The 24,480-nt window shown below is 41.7% G+C and overlaps 1 protein-coding gene across 1 annotated transcript; it reads right to left on the bottom strand.

Moving 5' to 3' along the window:
- tspan14 (tetraspanin 14) lies at window positions 1-24,480 on the bottom strand. Its single transcript, XM_071894278.2, has 10 exons — window positions 24,389-24,480; window positions 21,135-21,222; window positions 15,040-15,090; window positions 14,408-14,554; window positions 10,385-10,555; window positions 9,976-10,101; window positions 8,927-8,977; window positions 6,824-6,937; window positions 465-2,552; window positions 1-422 (listed from the first exon to the last, which is right to left on the bottom strand). The coding sequence occupies exons 2-9, from the start codon at window positions 21,213-21,215 to the stop codon at window positions 2,484-2,486; spliced, it is 810 nt and encodes a 269-aa protein (XP_071750379.1). The 5' UTR covers window positions 21,216-21,222; window positions 24,389-24,480; the 3' UTR covers window positions 1-422; window positions 465-2,483.

Here is a 24,480-nt window from a genome sequence, read left to right as displayed (position 1 = left end):
CACAATGTTAAACTAGTCAAAATACTATTATATGTAGCGAGGAAAGTTGATTCTCAAGCATTGGATATCCAGAAATGCGCGCTTAGCTGAAGACTGCTACAGAACAGTGTTACAGATCAAGCTACTAGAGAAACTTCAACATCGTCTCGAAGGTTTCTGAAAATATGGAAATGATTTCTGAATGTGGTGGATCCTCAGATCTGTTCCTGATAAACCAGGAAAACCTGAAATGACATGGACCCATCACTATCTCTTACAAGCTTGTCTGTCTAAATTTATCTCCGTGCCTCTATGTACCTGATATGTTTGTTAGTCGAGTCACCTTTGTTTATGAAGCAATCAAATGTGGTTACTGTTGTTGTTGCTTATTGTTGAGAGAAAACTGTTCTGTGAGAACAATCACAACTAGGCTGGAGAATGTACTGTATATATATATATATATATATATATATATATATATATACACACATATATATATATGACTTGAACCTTCAACAAAAACAGAATTAGAACAAAATAAAATAAAGCACATTATCGGACCTACGTTCAAAAAGAGAAGCACTGTCTTTTATAGGTGGAAGAAAAATGTGGCTTTTATTCTCTTGGTAAAAGTGGATTACCAAAGCATTTTCTACTAGGCCAGTCTCACAAACTCCTACTGTTGTAAAACATCAAGTCTAGCCTCAGGAAACCATAAAATCTCCTTTTTTGTGACAAGACCAACACTGAAGAGGAAAATCATTCAATTTCAGTATTGAAACAGGTTCTTCCTTTTCCTTGGACCTTGTTACCTTTCTGTTTTAGAAGTCTGTGTTTCCCCTGTGGTGTTAAAGAGAGACGAGGTTTCACTGTCCAGCAAACAGCCTGTGAGCAAGGCACTAAATCCACCAACTGCTGCAGTGGAGCTGCCCAGTAAAAACCAGTAGAAGACTGTGTTGTACCGGTCAGCTCCCAGTACAAACCAGTAGAAGACTATGTTGTACTGTCAGCTCCCAGTAGAAACCAATAGAGACTGTGTTGTACCGGTCAGCTCCCAGTAGAAGACTGTGTTGTACTGTAAGCTCCCAGTAGAAACCAGTAGAGACTGTGAATGTATCATGAATGAAGCAGGAGAAATAAAGGCTTACTTGAAAACTAAACCACTGGAGTGAGAAGCCGGTTCGGTCTGGAATGAATAATTAGGCTCCTGAACATCATGCTGGTGGCGAAACTGCTTCACACAATAATAAACATGTTAAAGGATAAGGCTGGTGTTTTTTAATGCATTGCTTACCGTCAACAAATTCTATGAAAATAACAAAATCAGCAATGACTTTGTTTTGCTGACAAGTCTCGTCCATGTAGCCGGTGCCCAATGCAGCCATGTCCCAGCAGCCATAGAACTCCACTGTATTAAAAAAACATCACAGAGCCATGCTGCTGCTCTGCAGCATATTTCATCATCACGATGCACCGGGCCGGACGAGTTTTTCCTCAAACATCTTAATAAGCCGTCTGTAAACACGTTTACATCTCAGGAAAGTAGTTCCGTAGCACAGAAAATAGTCCCCGGTGTAATGAAGAATTCGTTCCCATTTGAATTTGATTTGGTAATAACTACAACAGTCTGACTTTTCATGGTAACAGTTAGAGATTTTTAAAATGTAAACTATGTCTTTGTGAGCTGTATTTAAAGGTTTTTAGCTTACAATTGGAGCCAATGACTTCCAGGTTGACGGCTAAAAACGGAACGTGGGAAGTCAGAAAGTAACGGGAGGAGAGCAAACGCATTGTTGATTTTGTTATTTTCATAGGATTTGTTGACGGTAAACAATGCATTAAAAAACACCGGCCTTATCCTTTAACTTCTTCTAACCTCCATAAGACTTAATGAAATCTATCAGACATGTTTGTTTTTTTCAGCAAACTTCTGGTGAACGCCTGTAAAGGAAATATGATGAAGACTAAACTCTTTTTTCACTGAGGTTCACCAAGAACTAAAGCTAACTGGTACACAAGTCTGACTTGTTTTTCTAGTGGCTGAATAAATTCAGAAAGCGCAGGACAGGCTCCTTGTTAACATTTGATTCTTGCTTCCCATTGCATTCTCCCATTTACCATAAAATTAGATGAAGAGTATAATTTGGGCCGCATTTAACATCAAAGGATTTTATATAGAGAAAATCTGAGAAGAAAGGCAACAGAAATACTGCAGTTTCTACAGAGAAGCTCCTGAAGATCTCAGCCACAAGGCACATCTGACTGTTAGTGACGGCAAGTCCACAGTCTAACAGAGGAGGATGAAGATGATGATGATAATGAAGATAATGATGGTCCACCTGTGACTCTTTTTCTCCTTTTCCTTTTTCACAGTGGAGGAAGAAGAAGGAAGACAGCAGGATGAAGCAGTAAAGTGTCTATGGAGAGAAAGATGGATGAAGGTCCTCCAGCTCCTTAAGGTTCGGGTTCTTAGGGTTCGGGTTCTTAGGGGCCAGATGTCCTGTTCAGTAGTAATTCAACTTGACCTTCTCAATGTCTCCAATTAACGTCCTGGCCAGGTAGATCCCAACCATCTAAACAGAGAAGAGGGAAGAACAACAGAGGTCAGGGACGGATGGAAGAGAGAGAGAGAGAGAGAGAGAGAGAGAGAGAGAGAGAGAGAGAGAGAGAGAGAGAGACAGAGAGACAGAGAGAGAGAGAGAGAAAACATAAAATCCTCAAATGTTTTTTCAAGTATGTGGATCAGTAACTGGGGGGGGTCTACAGACCTGGAAAACCTCCAGTCTTCCCAACGTTACACCAGGCTTCTCTGTTTATCTTTGTTTTTGTATGGTGGATGGTGAACACTGCTTTGTCTCAGTGTTTGCCACCATTTTTCCCAAAACAAAACATAGGAACACCACTGATTGGCTGAACGGATGGTGACGAATCCGTCCGTCCAAAAAAAAAAAGTTCTGGTTGAATTTTCTGTCTGTCAAAATGGACGGAAATCTGACAGACGGACGTCATCAGTCTGTCTGACAACAGACAGCTGTCGGTGGAAATGAACTGAAATGAAGGAACAGGACAGACAGACGGATCAATGCTGCCGCCGGCTGATAACGGGAAGTTAGTGTGCTTAAGAAAAATCTTTGTTTTGATCTTGAATCTGTAGATTTTTTTTTTTTACTGTGGGCCAGCAAGAAGAAGTAGAAATTGTTAAAAAAAAATAAGACTAAGAGTCTAACAGCTGCGACGTTGAATTTTGGCTTGAGAGTTCAAGTTCAAGGTCAAGTTTGTTTATTTATTATTTATAGAGTCTGCAGTCTGACTCCCTGCAGGTCACATGACCCAGAGAGTGGCGAACAGAGCGACTGACAGAGCGACTGACAGACTGACTGACACCATAAATACAGCGCCTGCTGTTGTGGAGCTAAAAATAGTTAAACAACTGAAAACTAGCTTAAAGCTAGTTTTAAACTCATCACATTGGTTTCAATAGCCACCTGTGCAGTATGGCCAAGTCAAATTGTTTGCTGCACCACTACACATGGTGCGTTAAGAAATATGAAGATACGCATCAGGGAGGGAGGGGTCGTCACCGGCAAGAGCCAAAAGGAGAGCTGAATCCAAACGTCCTGCGGAGTTTACAGGAAGTCCAGGAGGGTTTAAGGATCTGTTGTCAAAACTCATCAAGTCTGCAAGTGCTCTCGCAGACTTTTGGGGTCGCTTCAGATTTCATGTCGGTGGTATCCACGGCAACGAGTGAGGGGAGAAGGCCCGTCCCATTCACCCCTTTTATGCCTTCTCACACCTCAGGACCACACTGAATGCTTCAGTCAATGCCAGCATGAGTAAAAAAACTCAGTCCATGAGTCTGGACATTTGGATTCAGCAGAGGAGAACTCAGTGGGTTTGGTTTGGTTTTGGTTTAGTGGGTTTGGTTTGGTTTTGGTTTAGTGGGTAACAGTTACAGCTCATGTGTATCATAGACCAGCAGAATTCACCTGAGAGTCTGCAGGTTTTCATCCCAAACACAACAGCAGCTGATTTCACTGATCCAACAGGAATGAAAACCTGCAGACTCTCGGCCCTCCATGGCATACGGTTGGAAACTCCTGCCATACACTGTAAAAATACCCATGTGGGGTAATACCCAACAGAATGGCTAATATTTGAATCTACTATGAAATCTGTTTTTCTTTGTGATAGTGAAGTCTGGGGCTGCTTATTAATCCTGATCCCTGCAGCAGTGAGAAGCCACTCAGCAGTCTGAGCACAGCAGCTGGGGATGACTGACAGCTTGGATTTCATCTGAGATCGTCTCGCTGTTTTGTTTCTGTGCATTAAGTGGCCAAACGATTAAAAAAGGAAGGACATGTTGACAACAAGCCCAAAAAAATGCAACTCCCAACTTCCAGTAATTTCAAGTGACTTTCAGAAAAAAGAATCCCCAAGTCGTTTATCAAAAGCAGACTGGGTAACTGTGAACGCGGCTCATCAACACTACATCATTATATCAATATCATATCATGAAGTATGGAGCCATCTGTAGGCTGCTGGCTGCTTACATCTTTTAAACCACTGAAACACCAGATATGCATCTGATGTACATTTCAGCCAATAATGCACAAGAACACAAACTGCTGCCCTTGTTTCTCTGAATTTTTAGCGCTGACCTCAGCCCCCTCTCATCGCCGCATGCTGCCTCTTTCTTTTTGTCTCTCTCTGTTTTCTCCTGTCATTGTTGTTGGCCATGATTCTGTCAATGAGCCTCATGCAAGAACCACTCAGACGAACAGATTCGTTCTTAAATCACTCGTACGAGCGATTTAAGAGAACTTGCCGCATTTACCAATTTTCTTGTATTTAGAATTTTCTCTTAGGTACGAACAATATTTACGAGTCCTGACCTGTCGTACGAGTCACGCACAATCAACCTGACGTTCTCCAAAGCAAAAAAAAACTTTGTTGTTAACTAATGGATTGTATCTCTGTCACTTTGAAGAAATTTTGAGTTTGAATATATAAATGACACTGTAAAATAATGTATAATCATGTTGAGATTAACCAGTACAGTGGTTACAGTCACAGGAAAAATAGCAAGGGTGCACTGATGGCTTTTTCAAAAGAAGGTAGTGCGTAATTTATTTTACCAGAGCTGCATAAAATCTCATAAATATCCATGCGGGTTACATAGTAGCCTATAAATGCGCTCAATACAAAGACAAAACAAAAAACAAACAACAAACAATAATTGGCAGGTTATTTGAAACACTCAGATGAGACAAAGGCAAGGTTAGATTGTATTGGGGAAAATACATTATAGAGGGAGATAAATCTGATTTCTAGGCTATTTTATTCCAGTTGATAACATTAATGTGGTGCAAGTGAATCTAAATTTTAAAAAGAGAAATGGTTTTAGGTCTCACCAGGTTGAGGTGCAAGTCGCTGTCCAGGGCGACATCACTGAACATCTGACAGCCATATCGGCAGTTATGGCAGGTATCGGCCTATTCTTTCATCTGTCTGTAACGGAGAATTCCTCCTGGCCCTCCTGTTGCAGTCATGGATCGCCTTGCTTTTTGCATCTAATTTCATGTCAACCCATTTCTTTTTTTATTTCTGTGACGGTGCCCTAATGACAAATCACTATAGTCCTATAATATTCCTATAATACTCCGATAGGGACTTAAGAGTGTCTGTGGTACTCAATAGTGAGTTTATAATGACCTTATCATGGTGTTTTTGTCTTCTGTTGTATCAATATAGTATTCCTATAGGGAATTATAGATTTGTTGTGATATTTATTTGGTATTCATCTAAAATGTATAGGAATACTATAGTTGTTTTCCATAAGGGAACGCACAACAGACCACACTGCATTAACAGCACAAGTTATTTAGCAGGGCCTTTGATTCCACTGTTGAATTATATTATATATTATATGCTTTGGTTGACTTATTTCTGATAGTAGGACTTCAGTCTCAGAGCTGGTAGACTTCTCCTTAGTCTTCCATTCATTTTTATGAATGAAGCTTCCCGACATATGGGCCGGACGCCTAACCTTACATGGCATTATTGGGGCATCAATTATGCAAATTCACAATTCCCGTGAACGCGCATTCATTTAGAACAGGTGCCATTCATCATGTTTACGCAGGTCATTTACGACTGTTTTCTGAAGATACGAAAATGTTCTCGCATGAGGCCAAATGTTTTGCCCGGCACCTATTGCACACTAAGCCGTCCCGGGTCGGGGGGGATCCCTCTCTGCCTCAGCCCACCCAAGGTTTCTTCCAAGTTTTTCCTACTAAGGTTTTTCTTGGGAGTTTTTCCTTGTGTGCATTAGGGTCTAAGGCTGGGGGTGCCGGGTAGGTTACGCTGTAAATAAACAAACTTGACTTGACTTGAATACTACTCCTTATCTTATCTTAATACGTAAACATTTCAATTGGATGTTTTGATTGTCAGACAAATCGGCGTCCAGCAGGCAAACAAGCAGTGGGAGCAAGACAGGTGATTCTAGAGCAGCATCTAGAGTCTGCAGTCTGACTCCCTGCTGGGACTCAAACTCTGGTCTCTTGATGGAGAGTCTGCAGTCTGACTCCCTGCTGGGACTCGAACTCTGGTCTCTTGATGGAGAGTCTGCAGTCTGACTCCCTGCTGCACATTTTCACCGACTGACCGGAAGTGGTGAACAGAGCGACCGACATGAAGATCCATAGAGCCGCTGCTGTCACCGTTAAGATTATGTTCTGTGGGACCCTATGTGTGCTTGGATATGAAGGCGCGCGCGCACACACACACACACACACACACACAGTGAGAATATGGCCCTTCCACAGCAGAGCCAAGCCGTTACCTGTAGTAGAGAGATGACAATGAAGACGATGGCCACTGTGTACAGGTTTCCAGGCAGCCAGTCCTCCAAGGCAGGGATGCAGCCTTTGGTGTAGATAAAATTATCCCACTGACTCTGAAACACACATCAAGGTGTTGTTAGAGACGGGACCCACTGACTGGGACAAGCTTCAGTGTATCAGCACTACATGGGTTCATACAGATTCTTTAACTCAGCAAAACGTTGCCATCTTTGCCAATTTTTTACATCAGTGGTCTGAAAAATTTTTGCTATTCCAGCTGATCTTTAAACTGTGGGAGAGAAGTTTCACTGAGCCACGGAGTTTCAAACCTCCAGTTCGTCTGCTTTGGTCTGAATCAGGAGACGAGTTGTCAACACTCCAATGATTCTGATTACAAAACATTGAATCTCTTACATTTCACAAGGAAAAATTTCAAGAAAACCACATTTTATCAACCAAAGCCACGTGGGAGCAGTCATTTAGTTTCATTAGTCAAAAATGGTTTTCCTCCAGGTAAACTAACATCAGCTGGCTTTGTGGATCATTTTGCAGAATTGTGCCTGTTCTCATGTAGAAGACAGGATTATCAGACTATTTATGGTATGAGGTTCTGAATAAATAATTGAAACCGTATAACTTAATTTTTCAGTTTTACAATTCTTTTTCTAGAAACATAATGCCAAACAAACTGAAATAAGGGGCAAAATAAATAATGGCTTTAAAACAAACTAGGCGAAAGAACTTAAATCTTAAATCTTCTTTAACACAAGAGGAGAGTTTGGGTGACAAGAGACAGAGAATGGACAGAAATGGGAAATTTATCAAAGGGACATAGGAAGGATTCAAAATGTAATCAAGTGAAGTTCAATTACACTCTTTACAGTGGATGTATACAGGGCTTGAAATTAACTTTTTTGATCACCAGCCAATATGGCTACTAGATTTTAAAGTTACCAGCCAATCGGAATTTCCACTAGCCAAAATGTTTTTCTTGAAATAAACCAGATTATGAGTGCCACTGGGTTCATTTAAGCATAAGAATAAAAGATAGAGCATAATAAATCTATAAATTACAGTATTTCACTGATACTAATTTCTAATACTTTTTAGATGCTTACTATTATGCACATAAGACCCTAAATTACATAGTTAGAAGGTTATTGTGGATTTGGGTTTCCAGAAGCTTTAACATTTATTATACATGATCTTTTGATCCCAATTGCTCTGTTTTATTATTTCAAAAAATATTTATGTGCAATTATTCAAGGCTATAATAATCATAAATCAATATTCTATAGGAGTTCACTGACCATTCTTATCCCTACTTCCTAAGTTTCTACATGATGTCAACACTCGTAAAATGCCTTCTAATCACTTCTCTTTTACATGCTCAGTGTATGATAAGGGCTCCAAGGGCCTGACCTTTGACCTCCTCATTTTGGTTACTTGTAATTTTGGTTAGAATTGAAGCTTATTCTACAGTTACACTCACTGCAAGTCTTGTTTTCCTAAATTCCATGGACCTTGGTTGGCTGGCTGTTAACCCTTTAAACTCGGAGCTGGCTCTAAAATCGAAACCATAATAGCTAGCATCATAATTCTTTTTGCATCTGAAAGCTAAGGCTTCTGTCTTCACTGCAAGCCCAAACACACGTGTTTTTTCACTGTCTAAACGAACTGGGTAAAGTTGTACTTCAAGTTACGAGGTAAAATCTATTGAGTTGTGGATAAGGTATGTTCTAGAGATCTAATATTGCATCCATTACCGTATATGTCATAATAACGTCGCCATGTTGTACCATGCCCGTGTCGCGATTTGATGACGTCAATATGCAACGCTCGAGATTCCCGAAACGGCTCTTCCAAGCCGGGTGTTTAGGGGACGCATGTGCCGAATTTTTGACCAAGGAGGAAGCCTGATTGTCGGCGAGCTCCGCTCTCAGCTGCGTCGCCGACCCTCCCACCCTGGCGAAGAGGATGACTGATGTCTGAAGAAACAGAGCTGAGAGCGGAGTAAGCAAAAATACCAATCTAGGCTCTGGCGGACCATTTCTATTGCAGAGTATAAAGGGTTAAAGTTGAATTTAAAGAGCAAAACTCACCTTCATTTTGTCTCTGACATCGTAGCCACACTGTGTGTTCACCACTGAATCCTGTGGAAGCACAGAAAAGACAATATTTGAATTAAAGCATTTGGATCTTGATGGCAGAAGCCCAGTCACCTTTAGATGCTAGCCCATGCTAGCCCAGGCTAACCCATGATAGCCCATGCTAACCCAGGCTAATGCTGCATTCCATTGGAAGTCAGAAGTCGATAGTTTCTAGTTGGTATTACTGACTGTGTTCCAGTGCGTCTGCTGGGGAAAACATGGACGCAACACGCTGCCCGCTAACGTTAGCTATCTGACAACGCTCTAGTAACGTTAGCAGGCTAGTTCATACAGCAAAGACTTCTATCTCGTAACGAAGCACAAGTCAACTGAGTTACGTTACAAATGGAAACTACAAACTTGTTCCAACAACATCATAACACAAGAACTACATATCAAGTAAAATCAGGTTTTATTAAGTACAAATTGATGCAAAGGGAATTCAGTTTACATTTCACCGTGTGACGCCATACTGCTGTGACGTCATACTGATGTGGCGTCATACTGTTGTGACGTCATACTGTTGTGATGTCATACTGTTGTGACGTCAGCTGTGCTTATGTTGGCGACCTCGGGCGGAATGAATCTTACCCGAATTTCTGACTGGGAACTCCGACTGGAACGACTGTTCTGTTGCATTTTTCCGTGTCGGAAGTCGTTTTTCTCTGATTTCCGAGTTCAATGGAACGCAGCATAACCCATACTAGCCCAGTCTAACCCAGATTCTAATGCTTAGAACAGCAACTGTAAAGGCTTTCATGAACTGGGTGTTGGTTGTGTCACTATTATAATATAAAACTTAGATTTATTTATATGATAATGTCATGGATTCTTACTTTAAAGGAGCAACAGTGAGTGAGCATCAGTCTGTGATGACTTCAAAAAACTACTACAACAGAAATATCACTTGAGAGAATCAAAGATGAATCAACATGTTGAGAGGAGGTGGGAACACAGTACAACTGAGAGAATTAAAACTCAAGTGAAGGAGCTGAACTTACAGCAGGATCACTGATGCAGCAGGAGAATGGGACTCCACACTTCTCTCTGCTGCGATGGGTTCCATTACAGCTGAAATAGATATTTAGGTCCCAGTCGTCAGGTTCCTGGGCTCCACAGCAATGGTTCTACAGATAGACAAAAGGATACTCTGGGTGAGGGTTTAACTAAAGCTGGTTCTACAGATAGACAAGAGGATACTCTGGGTGAGGGCTTAACTAAAGCTAACACAATCTTTAACTCAAACCCCAGCTCCAAACCACAATGTTCTACCGCATAGTCAAGAAGGGTTAGGGTTAGCAGGGGAAGAGTTTGCAGAGGGATAGCAGAAATATTATATATATATATATATATATACACACATATATATACGTATATATACACACACACACACACACACACACACGTTACCAGCCTCTGCAGAGAGTCGATGAGGTTCTGCAGGTCGATGTCATCTCTGTAGGCTTTGATGTTGGCCAAGAAGAAGTCGTTGATCCATTCTCTGACTTGGCTCTGGAAGACCACAGCTAGAACTGCTGCTGTCAGCTCCAAGAAGAAGATGAAGCCGATCACTCCAGAAAACTGAGCAGGACAGGACAGAAGACAAGACAGTTAACTGTAGAGCTGTTTGGGGGCGGGGTTCAGTGAATGAGTATATTGACATTTCATTAATGAAACACAAAATACTGTGTTATAAGCTGAGCCGTACTTCATACATAGGGCTGCACAATAAATTGTAGATACTCGTATATCATGATGTTACAGTGCATTCGGAAAGTTTTCTTTCTCTTTTTCTACGTTACAGCCTTATTCAAAAATGGATTAAATTCATTTTTTTCCTCGTCAATCTACACACAATACCCCACAATGACAAAGCAAAAACAGGTTTTTAGAATTTTCTGCAAATTTAATAAAAATAAAAAAAATGAAATATCACATTTACATAAGTATTCAGACCCTTTACTCAGTACTTTTTTGAAGCACATTTGGCAGCGATGACTGCCTCAAGTCTTGGGAATGATGCTACAAGCTTGGCACACCTGTATTTGGGGAGTTTCTCCCATTCTTCTCAAGCTCTGTTAGGTTGGATGGAGAGCGTCGGTGCACAGCCATTTTCAGGTCTCTCCAGAGATGTTCGATCGGGTTCAAGTCTGGGCTCTGGCTGGGCCACTCAAGCACATTCACAGACTTGTCCCGAAGCCACTCCTGTGTTTTCTTGGCAGTGTGCTTAGGGTCGTTGTCCTGCTGGAAGGTGAACCTTCATCCCAGTCTGAGGTCCTGAGCACTCTGGAGCAGATTTTCATCAAGAATTTCTCTGTACTTTGCTGCGTCCATCTTTCCATCGATCCTGACTAGTCCCCCAGTCCCTGCCGCAGAAAAACATCCCCACAGCATGATGCTGCCACCACCATGCTTCACTGTAGGGATGGTGTTGGCAAGGTGATGAGCGGTGCCTGTTTCCTCCATACATGCCGCTTGCCATTCAGGCCAAAGAGTTCAATCTTGGTTTCATCAGACCAGAGAATCTTGTTTCTCATGGACTGAGAGTCCTTTAGATGCCTTTTGGCAAACTCCAAGAGTGCCGTCATGTGCGTTTGACTGAGGAGTGGCTTCTGTCTGGCCACTCTACCATAAAGGCCTGATTGGTGGAGTGCTGCACAGATGGTAATCCTTCTGGAAGGTTCTCCCATCTCCACAAAGGAACTCTGGATCTCTGTCAGAGTGACCATCAGGGTCTGACCTGACCAAGGCCCTAGGAAGAGTGTTGGTGGTTCCAAACTTCTTCCATTTAAGAATGATGGAGGCCGCTGTGTTCTTGGGGACCTTCAATGCTGCAGAATTTTTTTTATACCCTTCCCCAGATCTGTGCCTTGACACAATCCTGTGTCGCAGATCTACGGACAATTCTTTTGACCTCATGGCTTGGTTTTTGCTCTGACAGGGTTTGGGTTAGGGTTAGGGTTAGCCCAAACCCTAACCCTGTGGGACCTTATATAGACAGGTGTGTGCCTTTCCAAATCATGTCCAATCAATGGGTTAGGGTTAGTGGTTAGGGTTAGGGTTATTTTTGAATTTCTCAAGGATGATCAATAGAAATGCACCTGAGGATGCACCTGAGCTCAATTGCGAGTGTCATAGCAAAGGGTCTGCATACTTATGTAAATGTGATATCAGTTTTTTATTTTTAATAAATTTGCAAAAAAATCTAAAAACCTGTTTTTGCTTTGTCATTGTGGGGTATTGTGTGTAGATTGAAAAAAATGAATTTATTCAATTTTAGAATAAGGCTGTAACAACAAAATGTGGACAGGGTGAAGGGGTATGAAAACTTTCCAAATGCACTGTATGTTTCCATGCTTAATTGTGTAAATGTTAGTTACATTCCATTGTTAAAAACTTGGCAACAAACAAAAGTGGAAAAGAACGGACTGTCCCAACATTAGAGAGGAAAATCATCTGTCTGGAAGTCATCATCTGTCATTTGCAGGTACGATGAATATGAATGACGATGAATAACAAGTACAGATTCTGTGCAACGTTTGCCTTAGGGTTGCAGCTGCGCCCAAAAGTAATAAAATGGTAAATATTTCTTATATGAATTTTGTAAATAAAGACCACAATAAGAGTTAAGGTGATTGCACAAAGGAGAAGCGTCGCGTCGCAGATAGGACAAGGCGCAGGTAAACCACATAGGAAGCGTCACACAGAGAGTGCCAGTAGACGTTAATATGTATAATAGATTAACGTTATAATGTTACAATTTACTGGTACATCCCGTTACTCCCGCAAGTCTGCCGACTTTCATTGGTTATCCCTGAAGAATCTGTGATAATTTCAGGTATTTACCTACTTCATTGATAACTGTTCATCATCCATCTTTCGTTTTGTTTCCTGTCGGCGTGACTTGATGTCAAAACTTACAGCTGCGTGATCTGGGCCATTCATAAAGTAACGGATATACTGGATAGCCTACATTTATTTGATTTAGTAGGCAATGTGTTTTAGATGGAAAACAAATGTCAGCTGACAAAATAAAGACAGGCTATTGTTTTTAAAATATTAGATAGCATGCTACTTTTGTTCACAATGATAAATTGGTTTTGAATTTTTGAACATTGTATGTCGTCCGCCAGACGCGTCCGGTGTGCGACCCGCTTAAACTCTGTGCCAATGTTAAGTCCTGTGTTCTGTTTACAGGACCATGTCCTTAAGAATCCAGTCTGGTGTGATGTGACGTTATGGGAATGTATGCTTTGGTGGAGCAAGAGGTCCACCCATCTGTTGTCAACATTATCTGGTTAAATAAAGTTTCCTTGACCTCTTCATACAGAGCAGGGATGCGTGTTCCGCTTAAATGTTGTCTGCTTGGTATGGAGTAAGTCGCTTTGGACAAAAGCATCTGCTAAATGACATAATGTATTGTAATGTAATGAGTATCAAGTGACAATTATTTCATTTTCTACAACACTGCCTGGCCTCAGGTCTTTGCAAATGAACTAAATGGTGACAGTGGCCATCGCCCATTTTGCTCGTTTGGAAGAGTTTGGCCATTTCTCCATGAAAATGGAAAGTCGGACCTCATTTCTGTCCAGCTTGCTGCTGTTGTAGTTCTTCTCAACTGCAAGTCAGTAATTCACATAAAGCCGATTAATCATTGTAATAATTATCCAATAATTGATTATTGTCATAATCATTTCTTGCAGCCCTAGTCACAATATTTAGTAAATTGCAGCCCAATTCAGACATCATTGGCAGGTAAGAAACACCTGTTGACGGTAAGCACTGGTGTAAAACAGCGAGCAGCTGGCTTCTATCCTGCCAGTTTATTTCTGATCTGCCATGTTACAGAGTTGTGACCTAGCCGGTGTAATTCATCACTGCTCTCTGCTCTGAGCGGTGGAAAACGTTTTTCAACCCCGTCACTAAAGCCGAAATTATACTTCCACATCGAACCATGCCGGAGCTCCGCCGTCAGTACGGAGTAGGTCTGACGCACGACCTTAAGAACAGTGATTGGCCCACTGCGTATTTCCTCCTACCTGTATCTGGTTGCTGTCCGCCGACAGTGAAGACAGTGGAGCAGATAGAAGAGAGACGAGCTGAGGAGCTGCAGATATATAGATCTGTAGAACACTTCATCCCCAAATTATAAAGACTACCAGATGAACTGAATTCATGGTGAGAAGTATCCAGAACATGGGCTTCTTCTGTTATTACTTCCGTGTTAAAGCACGCTACAGCCGTCTAGTGTCTCGGCGGTGTACTGCACAGTCACCGACACAGAACCATAAATGTTTGGACCACCGGAGGCTCCTAAGCCATTGCTCCGGGAGCAGCTGACAGAGAAGTGTAATTTCCCCTTAAGGGCAGACCAACTCGGCTTCGTTTTTTCAATGCAATTGTTTTTAAGATAAAAATGAAAACCCTTCTTACAAACTTCAGCAGGCAGATGTTCTCTCGCAGTGCTCCAACACAACCAGCAAAGCCCAGGATGAAGGTGACGCCTCCCACCAGAAGAACCAGCCACACCGGGTCGAAGCCGTGCAGCCGGGTCACCTGGGTCAGATCCAGCAGAACTCCCTACAGAAACATGGAGAACCCGCCTGGTCAGTAATACATACGGAGCTCAGAGGTCCAGAGAGAACTTACCATACAAACCACATTACAGCCATTTGAGTTTTTTGCAGGTAGATTTGAGAACATGAATAATACAGAAGAAAACCAAATAAAACACAAAATGGCACAAAATATCTAGAATAAGAATAAAAAAAGAATACAGAGCACAGTTGAAGTGGAAGCCTAAAACAAGTGCGTTTTCAGAAGTGAGGAGAACACCAAGTTAACAGGAGAAGCTCCATCAGCCTCAGAAGAACTTCACTGAAGATCTCATGTAGGTTCAGAGAAAATTCACCTTAAAGGTGATCAATGAAATCTTTGTTTTCTGGCGAGTATGTCCAGAAAAATATTACTTTTCCAAACAATTTTTAACGGCAGAAAAAATACAATTACACAGAATATGGTTTTCCTCTGTGTGTGTGTGTGTGTGTGTGTGTGCACGCATTCACCTTCTCACTCCATGCCCAGAAGCCGACTGCGATGAAGGCGGCTCCAGCCAGCTGCAACAAAAGACAAGACAGACCAGAGTTTAGTCGGTTCTAATAAGAGACAGACCAGAGTTTAGTCGGTTCCACCTGGTCTTACTGGTTAAGGTCTTGTTCAGGTTCATCTGTTTCCATAAATCAACCAGTTAACAGAACAGTCTCCTCCCTCTGACGCAGCATCTTCCTGCTGACTCAGGGGAAATAAATGAAGATCAGTACTGACAGTAAGTTCTGCTCACTGACATGTTTTCTGTTGACATCGTAGTACTGTGACCCTTTCCCCTCTGCATTTCTGTCTTATTTAGCCAAGACAATGCAACAAAGGCATTACCAAACCAACAGCCATGTTCCAGACAGAGACAAACAAACAAAAACAACATGGCTTCCATGAAGGCAGCAGGCTGGGCGCCTCTTTCCCAAACTCCACTGGCAATGTGAAGGAATGAATGAAACCACAACTGGACTCTACAGCTCAGCTTTATCACATTAACTCTTCTTCCCAGCAGCGCCACTGACTCTTTCCTCTGGTCACATGATGATGAACTGTCATCAAAGGGTTTATATTACATGTGGTGTCCCCCAAGGCTCCATGTCAGGCCCAGTTCTCTTTAGGGTTAGGGTTAGGGTTAGGGAGTTTATATTACATGTGGTGTCCCTCAAGGCTCCATGTCAGGCCCAGTTCTCTTTAGGGTTAGGGTTAGGGTTAGGGAGTTTATATTACATGTGGTGTCCCTCAAGGCTCCATGTCAGGCCCAGTTCTCTTTAGGGTTAGGGAGTTTATATTACATGTGGTGTCCCTCAAGGCTTGATGTCAGGTCCAGTTCTCTTTAGGGTTAGGGAGTTTATATTACATGTGGTGTCCCTCAAGGCTCCATGTCAGGCCCAGTTCTCTTTAGCCTCTGTTTGCTTCCACTAGGAGACTTCAATCCCTCTCTCTCCAAATCCAAAAATAAAGACAAAATGAACAAAAAATTATCTTAAAAAAAATCTTGTAAAAATGTGTAAAACGTTTCTCACGCGGGTCTCTCTGGACTTCCCAAAAAAAAACAACAACCAGACAGCTACGAGTTGTACAAAATGCTGCTGCCAGAGTTTTAACTAGATCCAGGAGAACACATTCCTGTTTTAAAGTCCCGACACTGGTTAACAATTAATTTTAGAATCAATTTTAAGATTCTTTAATTGGTTTTTAAATCCATTCACTGACTTGGATCTGTTCACTAAATCTGTTCCGAGCAGAACCCTCAGATCCTCTGATTCCTCTCTTCTGGTTCTACCTTAGTTCTCCTCGGGCCGGCTGCTGTCAGTTCCTCTGGTTCTGGATCTGAAGCTCAAACAGAACAGCGCAAGCTGAAATTTCAGTGTGATTGTTTTCCATCTTCTTCCTGTTTTACATCACTGTAGATCGTTTTCCAAATATCTTTAACTGTGGCTCATGCATGTGACCCCTAACCCACAATGGACATTAAAGGGATATAAAATATAAAAACTCAAATCACACTGAACCTGTTCAGCCTTGCTGTGTCATAGGAACTGTTCTTGATTTCTTCTTTTTATCCATTTCATTTTGTCCTATTTAATTTATCTTATTCATTGCTTCTACTCTTAATGTCTCTTGCACTTTATTTTATTGCTTGCACTATTCTTTTTATCTATATTTTATCTGTATCATTTTATCTGTGCTCCCAATTTATTTTTTATGTGAAGCGAATTGCATTGTTTGCACTAAATGTGCTCATAAAGGTCGACTGACTGATCTCTGAATTATGAAATTGTGATTCTTAATTTTCCCTCTGAAAAAACACCAAAGCATGTTTTGAGTTTTCTCCCTCATCCACTAAAGAGATTAAAGATAGACTGATTAGAAGGCGACTTCACTCTGCTGCTGTTGGTGTTTCGTAAACAGAAGACGACACTTCCTGATGCTGAGATCAAATGTTGCAACTTCCTCAAAAAAAAACATAAAATACTCCCAATACTGTGTCAGTTTTAGGCCACAGGCCACAAACTTCCAACCCTGATACAGAAGGGAAGATAAGATCACACTTTATTAATCAGGTGGGAAGGTCTTCAGCAGAAAACTTCAGACTTCTAAACTTCATGTGGAACCCGAATCCGTCTCACTTTCTCACTCATCGGGCTCTGACAGGATCAACTGGGGCTTTCACTTTATTTGAATAGTCCAATGTTGATACTCAACTTCCTATCAAGTGTCTGTGATGTCACTAAAAACTCTACTGAGTTTCAAGTGCTGCTCATAACTGTCTGTATTATATTATGATTGTTATATTATTATTATATATGATATTCAGTGTTGGGGGTCGGGTTAATCTTTGGGCGGATTAACATTCAGGAGGCAGAGAACATGGAAGCCTGTCAACTGGCAGGAAAAATTATGTTTTATATCACTTTATAGTTTCTATAGTTTCATTCTAGTAAATAATTAGTACTGACCTAATATACAATGTGCATGCACATGACATGTTGGTTTATAAAATACAACTAACGCACTGTGTAATAATGTGCTACTGTGTTAGTCTGTTGGAGTTTGACATCCTCATGACAGCTGAACTGAATCAGGAGAAACAGTTTGAGCTCCGACTCAGAGTTTACACTTCCTGTTTCCACACAGGAAGTGATGACATCACTTCCTGTTAGCTAACTGAAGCAAGAAGCCACCTGCTGCTGCAAAAAAAAAAAAGAAGAAGCCGCCTGCCGCGCGTCTGGCGTTTCAACACAGCTGGTCGGTTGGTCGAGGGTTTTCAGAGAAGAAGAAACATGCTGATAATTTAAGATAAGATAAGATCACTAACCCTAAGATAAGATACGATAAGATAGCACTTTATCAATCCCCTTGGGGAAATTCAGGATGAAACGGTTTGAATTTAGAAGCAGGCTGTGAAAACAAGAGAGGAATCTGATCACTTCACTGCCTGACTCGACCTCTGACAGCCTGACTCGGTCTAACAGCCTGACTCGACCTGACTCGACCTGACTCGACCTGACTCTGTCTGACAGCCTGACTCGACCTGACTCGGTCTGACAGCCTGACTCGACCTGACTCGACCTGACTCTGTCTGACAGCCTGACTCGACCTGACTCGGTCTGACAGCCTGACTCGGTCTGACTCGGTCTGACAGCCTGACAGCCTGACTCGACCTGACTCGGTCTGACAGCCTGACTCGGTCTGACAGCCTGACTCGACCTGACTCGGTCTGACGGCCTGACTCGGTCTGACAGCCTGACTCGACCTGACTCGGTCTGATGGCCTGACTCAGTCTGACAGCCTGACTCGAACTGACTCGGTCTGACAGCCTGACTCAACCTGACTCGGTCTGACAGCCTGACTCGGTCTGACGGCCTGACAGCCTGACTCGGTCTGACAGCCTTACTCGGTCTGACGGCCTGACAGGCTGACTCGACCTGACTCGGTCTGACGGCCTGACTCGGTCTGACGGCCTGACAGGCTGACTTGACCTGACTCGGTCTGACAGCCTGACTCGGTCTGACGGCCTGACAGCCTGACTCGACCTGACTCGGTCTGACAGCCTGACTCGGTCTGACAGCCTGACTCGACCTGACTCGGTCTGACAGCCTTACTCGGTCTGACGGCCTGACAGGCTGACTCGACCTGACTCGGTCTGACAGCCTGACTCGGTCTAACAGGCCAGTAAGGCGCTGATTTTGTATATTTTTCCTGCCAGTTAATCTACTTTCTCTTACTTCACCCATTCTGGGAGCTCATACCTAACTGACTTTGCAGCCTGTAAAACAACATCCGTAATGAATATCTTATGAGCTTTTTTATTTATTTTACCTTTATTTAACCAGGAAGTCCCATTGAGAACCAATTTGTCTTTTACAAGGAAGAGCGGACCATAAAAAACAAAAACATTTAACCATGAACACACAATTGACAAACATAAAACCAATGAAATTAAAAGACATGAAATAAAAATAAAATCTAGTGCAGTATGATAAAAAAAATGTCCAGCCTGAAACGAGAACATCTGTCAGAGACATCGGACATTAATTTCCTTTTAAAACCAGAAAACAGACTTTAAGAGTTTTCTGTCTCAGGACCAAAATGAGACATCTCTTTGACATAATATACAGTACATAGGTAATTTATAAACATTTACCAACTGAACGACCAAGAGTGATAATAATCTAACAATACTGTAGTCTGGCTCTGTGGAAATCAAGTGAAAACTAGCTTACTGCTAGTTTCAAGTAGGGATGGGCATTTTAAGCAAAAATACTATTTGATAATCACTGGGAACTATTCGACCATTCTTCAAAGATTGCACCCACCCCCCACCCCCACCCCCATTAAAACGAGAGAAGGACCGGTTCGGGGCTAATCAAGCCATAGCTATTTACTATTAGCAAGCTATATAGGCGGACGTTAGCATAGAGCCAACAAGCTAAGCCAGCTACTTCCCGACCGTAGTCGAGACGGCCCAGTGAATAGTAGACAGAATATCAGCTTTTCTTCATGCAGTAACAAAGCTTGAAACCTTTTCCTTGTGGCTGTTGTTTTATTGCCGTAACACATACAGTTTAACACAATTTCTCTAAACCCACGTTTGAACCGCTACACAACATTTCACTTCCCAGAATCCCCCACAATGCCATGCTCTTAAAGAGACAGGTTAGACCTGTAACACTAGTCCGTTTAGCCCCGATAGAGGTGCCGGTAAAAACAAGGGAAAATATACTTTTTAAGACAAGAAGATAGTCGTATAAACTATACAATTTTTTATAATTTAATGACTATTCGAAAATTCAAAAATCATGACCCATCCCTAGTTTCAAGCTCACCACCAGTTTGTCTGTCAAGCTGACCAACAAACAGCTTAAAGCTTAAAGCAGTGACATCCAATCATGAGCCACGGATTCAACCAATCACAACACCAGCTGACCAGCTGCTTCGTTCTCCTCTAGTTGAACCAGAAGATGATGCTAATGTTAGGTACTGGTTAGGGTTAGTTAGTGTTAGTTAACGTTAGTTAGTGTTAGTTTGTGTTAGGGCTGTGACATTGACAGTCGATAATTGATAAATTATCGAACGCATTCATTGATTGCCATATTTGAACATCAAAGGGAATGTTCAATATTGGCTATCCAATTGTATTGCCTGTATTGATCTCTCAGTTTCACGTGATCAAATTTCCGTCAAACCAGTTTTTTTCAAACCAACTTTTTCTGGACGGACGGATTCGTCACCGTCCCTTTAGCAAATACGAGACGTTACTACTTTTTTTTCCTTTTCTTTTTTTTTTTTAAATCAGCAAACACGTTGACATTCCAAAACAGCCCAACGGACAGAAATCTATCCGTCAGTATTTCTGGATCAGTGTGGCCGCGGCCGACAAGAAAAGTTGCCATCAGTAAGATAAATTCACTGTTTCTGTTTGTTTTGTCTTATTAAATGAATTGCCATTGTCAGTCTTTCTGTCAAAACCTTGACTATATTGCCCTTTCGTGGACATACCCAGTGTAACACTAGAAATACATAAACGTTATTGATTAAAAATATATATATAATAAAATATTGATAATTATCGTATTTTATATGCATTTCATATTTAAATATTCTAATTGTAATTTTTGGTCAATGTCACAGCCCTAGTTAGTGTTACTTAACGTCACACACCCAGAACACAATGTTGTAGCTGAACATTAGGTAGGGTTAGTGTTAGTTCGAGTTAGATAATGTTAGTGTTAGATAATGTTAGTTAGTGTTACTTAACGTCACTCACCCAGAACACGATGTTGTAGCTGAACATCAGGTAGGGTTAGGATTAGAGTTAGATAATGTTAGTTAGTGTTAGATAATGTTAGTTAGTGTTACTTAACGTCACTCACCCAGAACACGATGTTGTAGCTGAACATCAGGTAGGGTTAGGATTAGTTAGATAATGTTAGTTAGTGTTAGATAATGTTAGTTAGTGTTACTTAACATCACTCACCCAGAACACGATGTTGTAGCTGAACATCATGTAGGGTTAGGATTAGTTAGATAATGTTAGTCAGTGTTACTTAACGTCACTCACCCAGAACACGATGTTGTAGCTGAACATCAGGTATTTGTAGCAGCAGCTGACCTCAGCGCTCTCGTAGCGATAGTAATGCATCTTTCACCTGTCAGAAGAAAGAGGAACTTTCATTTAATAAATACTATGTTTGGATTTTAAATATTATAAATATATTTCATTTTTAGTTATTATTATAAGTTGAATAAATCTATAATCCAGCCTGTATGTGGTCTGGGGCAGAGCCAGTATGTGGTCTGGGGCGGAGCCTGTATGTGGTCTGGGGCAGAACCTGTATGTGGGTGGAGACTGTATGTGTTCTGGGGCGGAGCCTGTATGTGGGCGGAGTCTGTATGTGGTCTGGGACAGAGCCTGTATGTGGGTGGAGAGTGTATGTGTTCTGGGGCGGAGCCTGTATGTGGACGGAGTCTGTATGTGTTCTGGGGCGGAGCCTGTATGTGGACGGAGTCTGTATGTGGTCTGGGGCGGAGCCTGTATGTGGACGGAGTCTGTATGTGGTCTGGGGCGGAGCCTGTATGTGGACGGAGTCTGTATGTGGTCTGGGACAGAGCCTGTATGTGGTCTGGGGCAGAGCCTGTATGTGGGTGGAGAGTGTATGTGTTCTGGGGCGGAGCCTGTATGTGGACGGAGTCTGTATGTGGTCTGGGGCGGAGCCTGTATGTGGTCTGGGGCGGAGCCTGTGAAAATACTTCCTGAAAGGAAAAGTGTTGCTCTGGCAAAGCTGCTATGAAGTAGAGGGTCTACTTGTAATTGCAGCTGGTGTACGGTGAAATTTATGGTTTAGGACGATGTGTAAAAATGAAAATGGAGTTTCACTTTAACCGGTAAATACGGAGCCGCTCTGTCAGTCAGCCTCGCCGCTTCCCTGAGCTTCTGCAGTCAATAACGACGCCACCGAGTTTCCCCTCCGACACAAACACCGTGTCAAGATGGCAGCACGCTGCTACAAGTGAGGAGCTCGTTTCCAAAAGACAGCGTCTCCTCGGTCGTTTGTGGTTCGGTTTCGCAACATCTGACGTCGAGCAAACCGCTGTCCGTTGTAAAGTTTGTCTGAAGTCTGCAGCAACTAAAGGTGCAGTGCGACTAATTTATTCAGCATCTCCGACAGAGGCAGCAGCCGAGTGGAGGAGCGTGTGATGTGTGCGGCACTGTGAGACACACAAGCTAGCGGCAGCCACCAAATGGCTGCTAAAGAGCAGGTAACATCAGCGGCATCATTTTTTTATTTTTAAAGTTAGGTTTACACTAATTGATCCCATGGGGAAATTCATCCTTTGCACTTTTACCCACACTAACTATAGGAGCAGCCACTGAGCAGCTCTCAGGGAACAATCCAGTTCTAAAGCCGTTTCCTACACGTCTTTTTGCACAAAAGAGCTGTCAAGAAATGTTTGTTATCTATTTTTAAACATCTTCTTTGTAGATACTGTTAAAATAAAAACAAAACTTATTTGAATAATGCCTTTGTCTTTTTTAGTTAAAATCGTAAATCGGGTGAGATTTTCTTTTTAGGCCATATCGCCTAGCCCTAGTTGTGTTTAAACACATTAAACACATTAAACACACAGCTGCTGGAATAAGATTCCTGTTGTAAAATATACAGCAACACCCGCCAGCTGACCCAGGAGGAGGTAGTGAAGGAAAGGGTAGTGAAGGAAAGGAGGAGGTAGTGAAGGAAAGGAGGAAGCATTGATGTGGAACCAAGTCAACTTCCTGCCTCTGATCTCAGTTTTGAGAAAGACACTGAAACACATTTCCCTTTAATGTTGTTCTGCTGTTTGGGAATATTTTAATGTAATAATAAATGCTGTAATAATAAATACTTCTAATTCTCTACTTCTGTAACTTTTTTGTCTCAAACTACAAAGCTGTAAAAGTTATTTTATTGAAATAAAGGCTGCTGAAAGTCTCCAGCCATGTTCTACTAGTTTGGATGTTTATTATAATGATATTAATAACAAATCAACATAAATGTGTTTTCAACTTCATATTGCTCCTCTTATAAAAAGTTACTCTGCGTTTGAATCGAGGCCAACAAACTGGAGGAGAAATCCTCTCCTGATAAAAGAAGCTGCAGGTTCAGCAGCGCGGCTCGGGATTGGTCAGATAATGTGAAAGCCTCTGATTGGCTCAACCAGCTCAACGGATCTGTCTGTGGTTACAACATTCATCTGCTGTCTAGAGCAGGCTGGAAAACAACCAAAACTACACACATGTTGTAAGAAACATTACTAGCATGCTCAACTGTTATGAAAACACCAGTGAAAACGCACACACACACACACACACACACACACACACACACACACACACACACACACACCTCTCCAGTCTCCACCACACATCAACACTCAAAGAAAAGGAGGTAAAACACTTGATAAAACGCAGCAAGACGTTATTCAGGCTCATGAAATACTTAACAGAAAAACTCAAGTAATTAATCTCACTGGAATTTAAATTGTCAACCTGTGGGAAACATTACGTTCCTAACTTACTTCACAGTGGAAAATATTTGGAATAATGCAATTAAGATTATGTATTCTCATAATATGTCAATACTTATTATTCACCTCATGAACAGATGGGTCTTTTCTCATTGGTGTAAAATAAAATCCAATGTTTACCAAGAAAGAGACTGTAGTGACGTCACTTATCTAAGTTTTATCTTGAATGTAAGAGAGTGCAGTTAGTTAACTCAATATTATACTCAAAACTCATGTTTTATCTCCTTTCATATGTAACGTTACTTGTAATATTTGTTTTGAAAGGCGCTGTACAAAGAAAGTTTATTATTATTTATTATTATTGTTATCACTTGGCTCGCTTTAACACCAAACACGGATGTTTGATCCGAGCTGCGTTCACCGAAACTAAGTTTAGCTTCACAGTAGGAAGCTGCCAGCTAACTAGTTAACATGAACTGTAAGGTTAACAAGCTAATGTCCCAATTCACCTAACTTAACACATTCAAATTACACTTTACACTTTATACTTTATACTTTACACTCAGCAGAACGTTAACGCCAGCTCTCTCCAGTTAACTGAAGGTTGTACAGGCAAGAGAGGAAACAACGCTACCAGTTAGCTAGCAGTGCAGCTAACAGCTAACTACAGCTTACTTTACGTTATGTAGCCTACCAGAAAGTAGCTAACACATGCTAACAGTTAACTAAACGAACGGCTCGGCTAGCCAGCTAGCACCGTTAGCTAACTAACTAAAGTAGTCTGACGTCACTGAGAACACAGAGACTCACCGGTTTACTGTTTGATTTTCCTCTGATCACTTTCTGAACTACAGAGCGCAGAAAACACTGAACAGCAACACTGTTTACACCGTAGAACAAGA

Source organism: Centroberyx gerrardi, chromosome 15, assembly GCF_048128805.1.
Source record: "Centroberyx gerrardi isolate f3 chromosome 15, fCenGer3.hap1.cur.20231027, whole genome shotgun sequence".
Taxonomy (NCBI): Eukaryota; Metazoa; Chordata; class Actinopteri; order Beryciformes; family Berycidae; genus Centroberyx; species Centroberyx gerrardi.
Note: the sequence above shows the minus strand (reverse complement) of the source record. Positions and strands in the feature narration are given on the sequence as shown.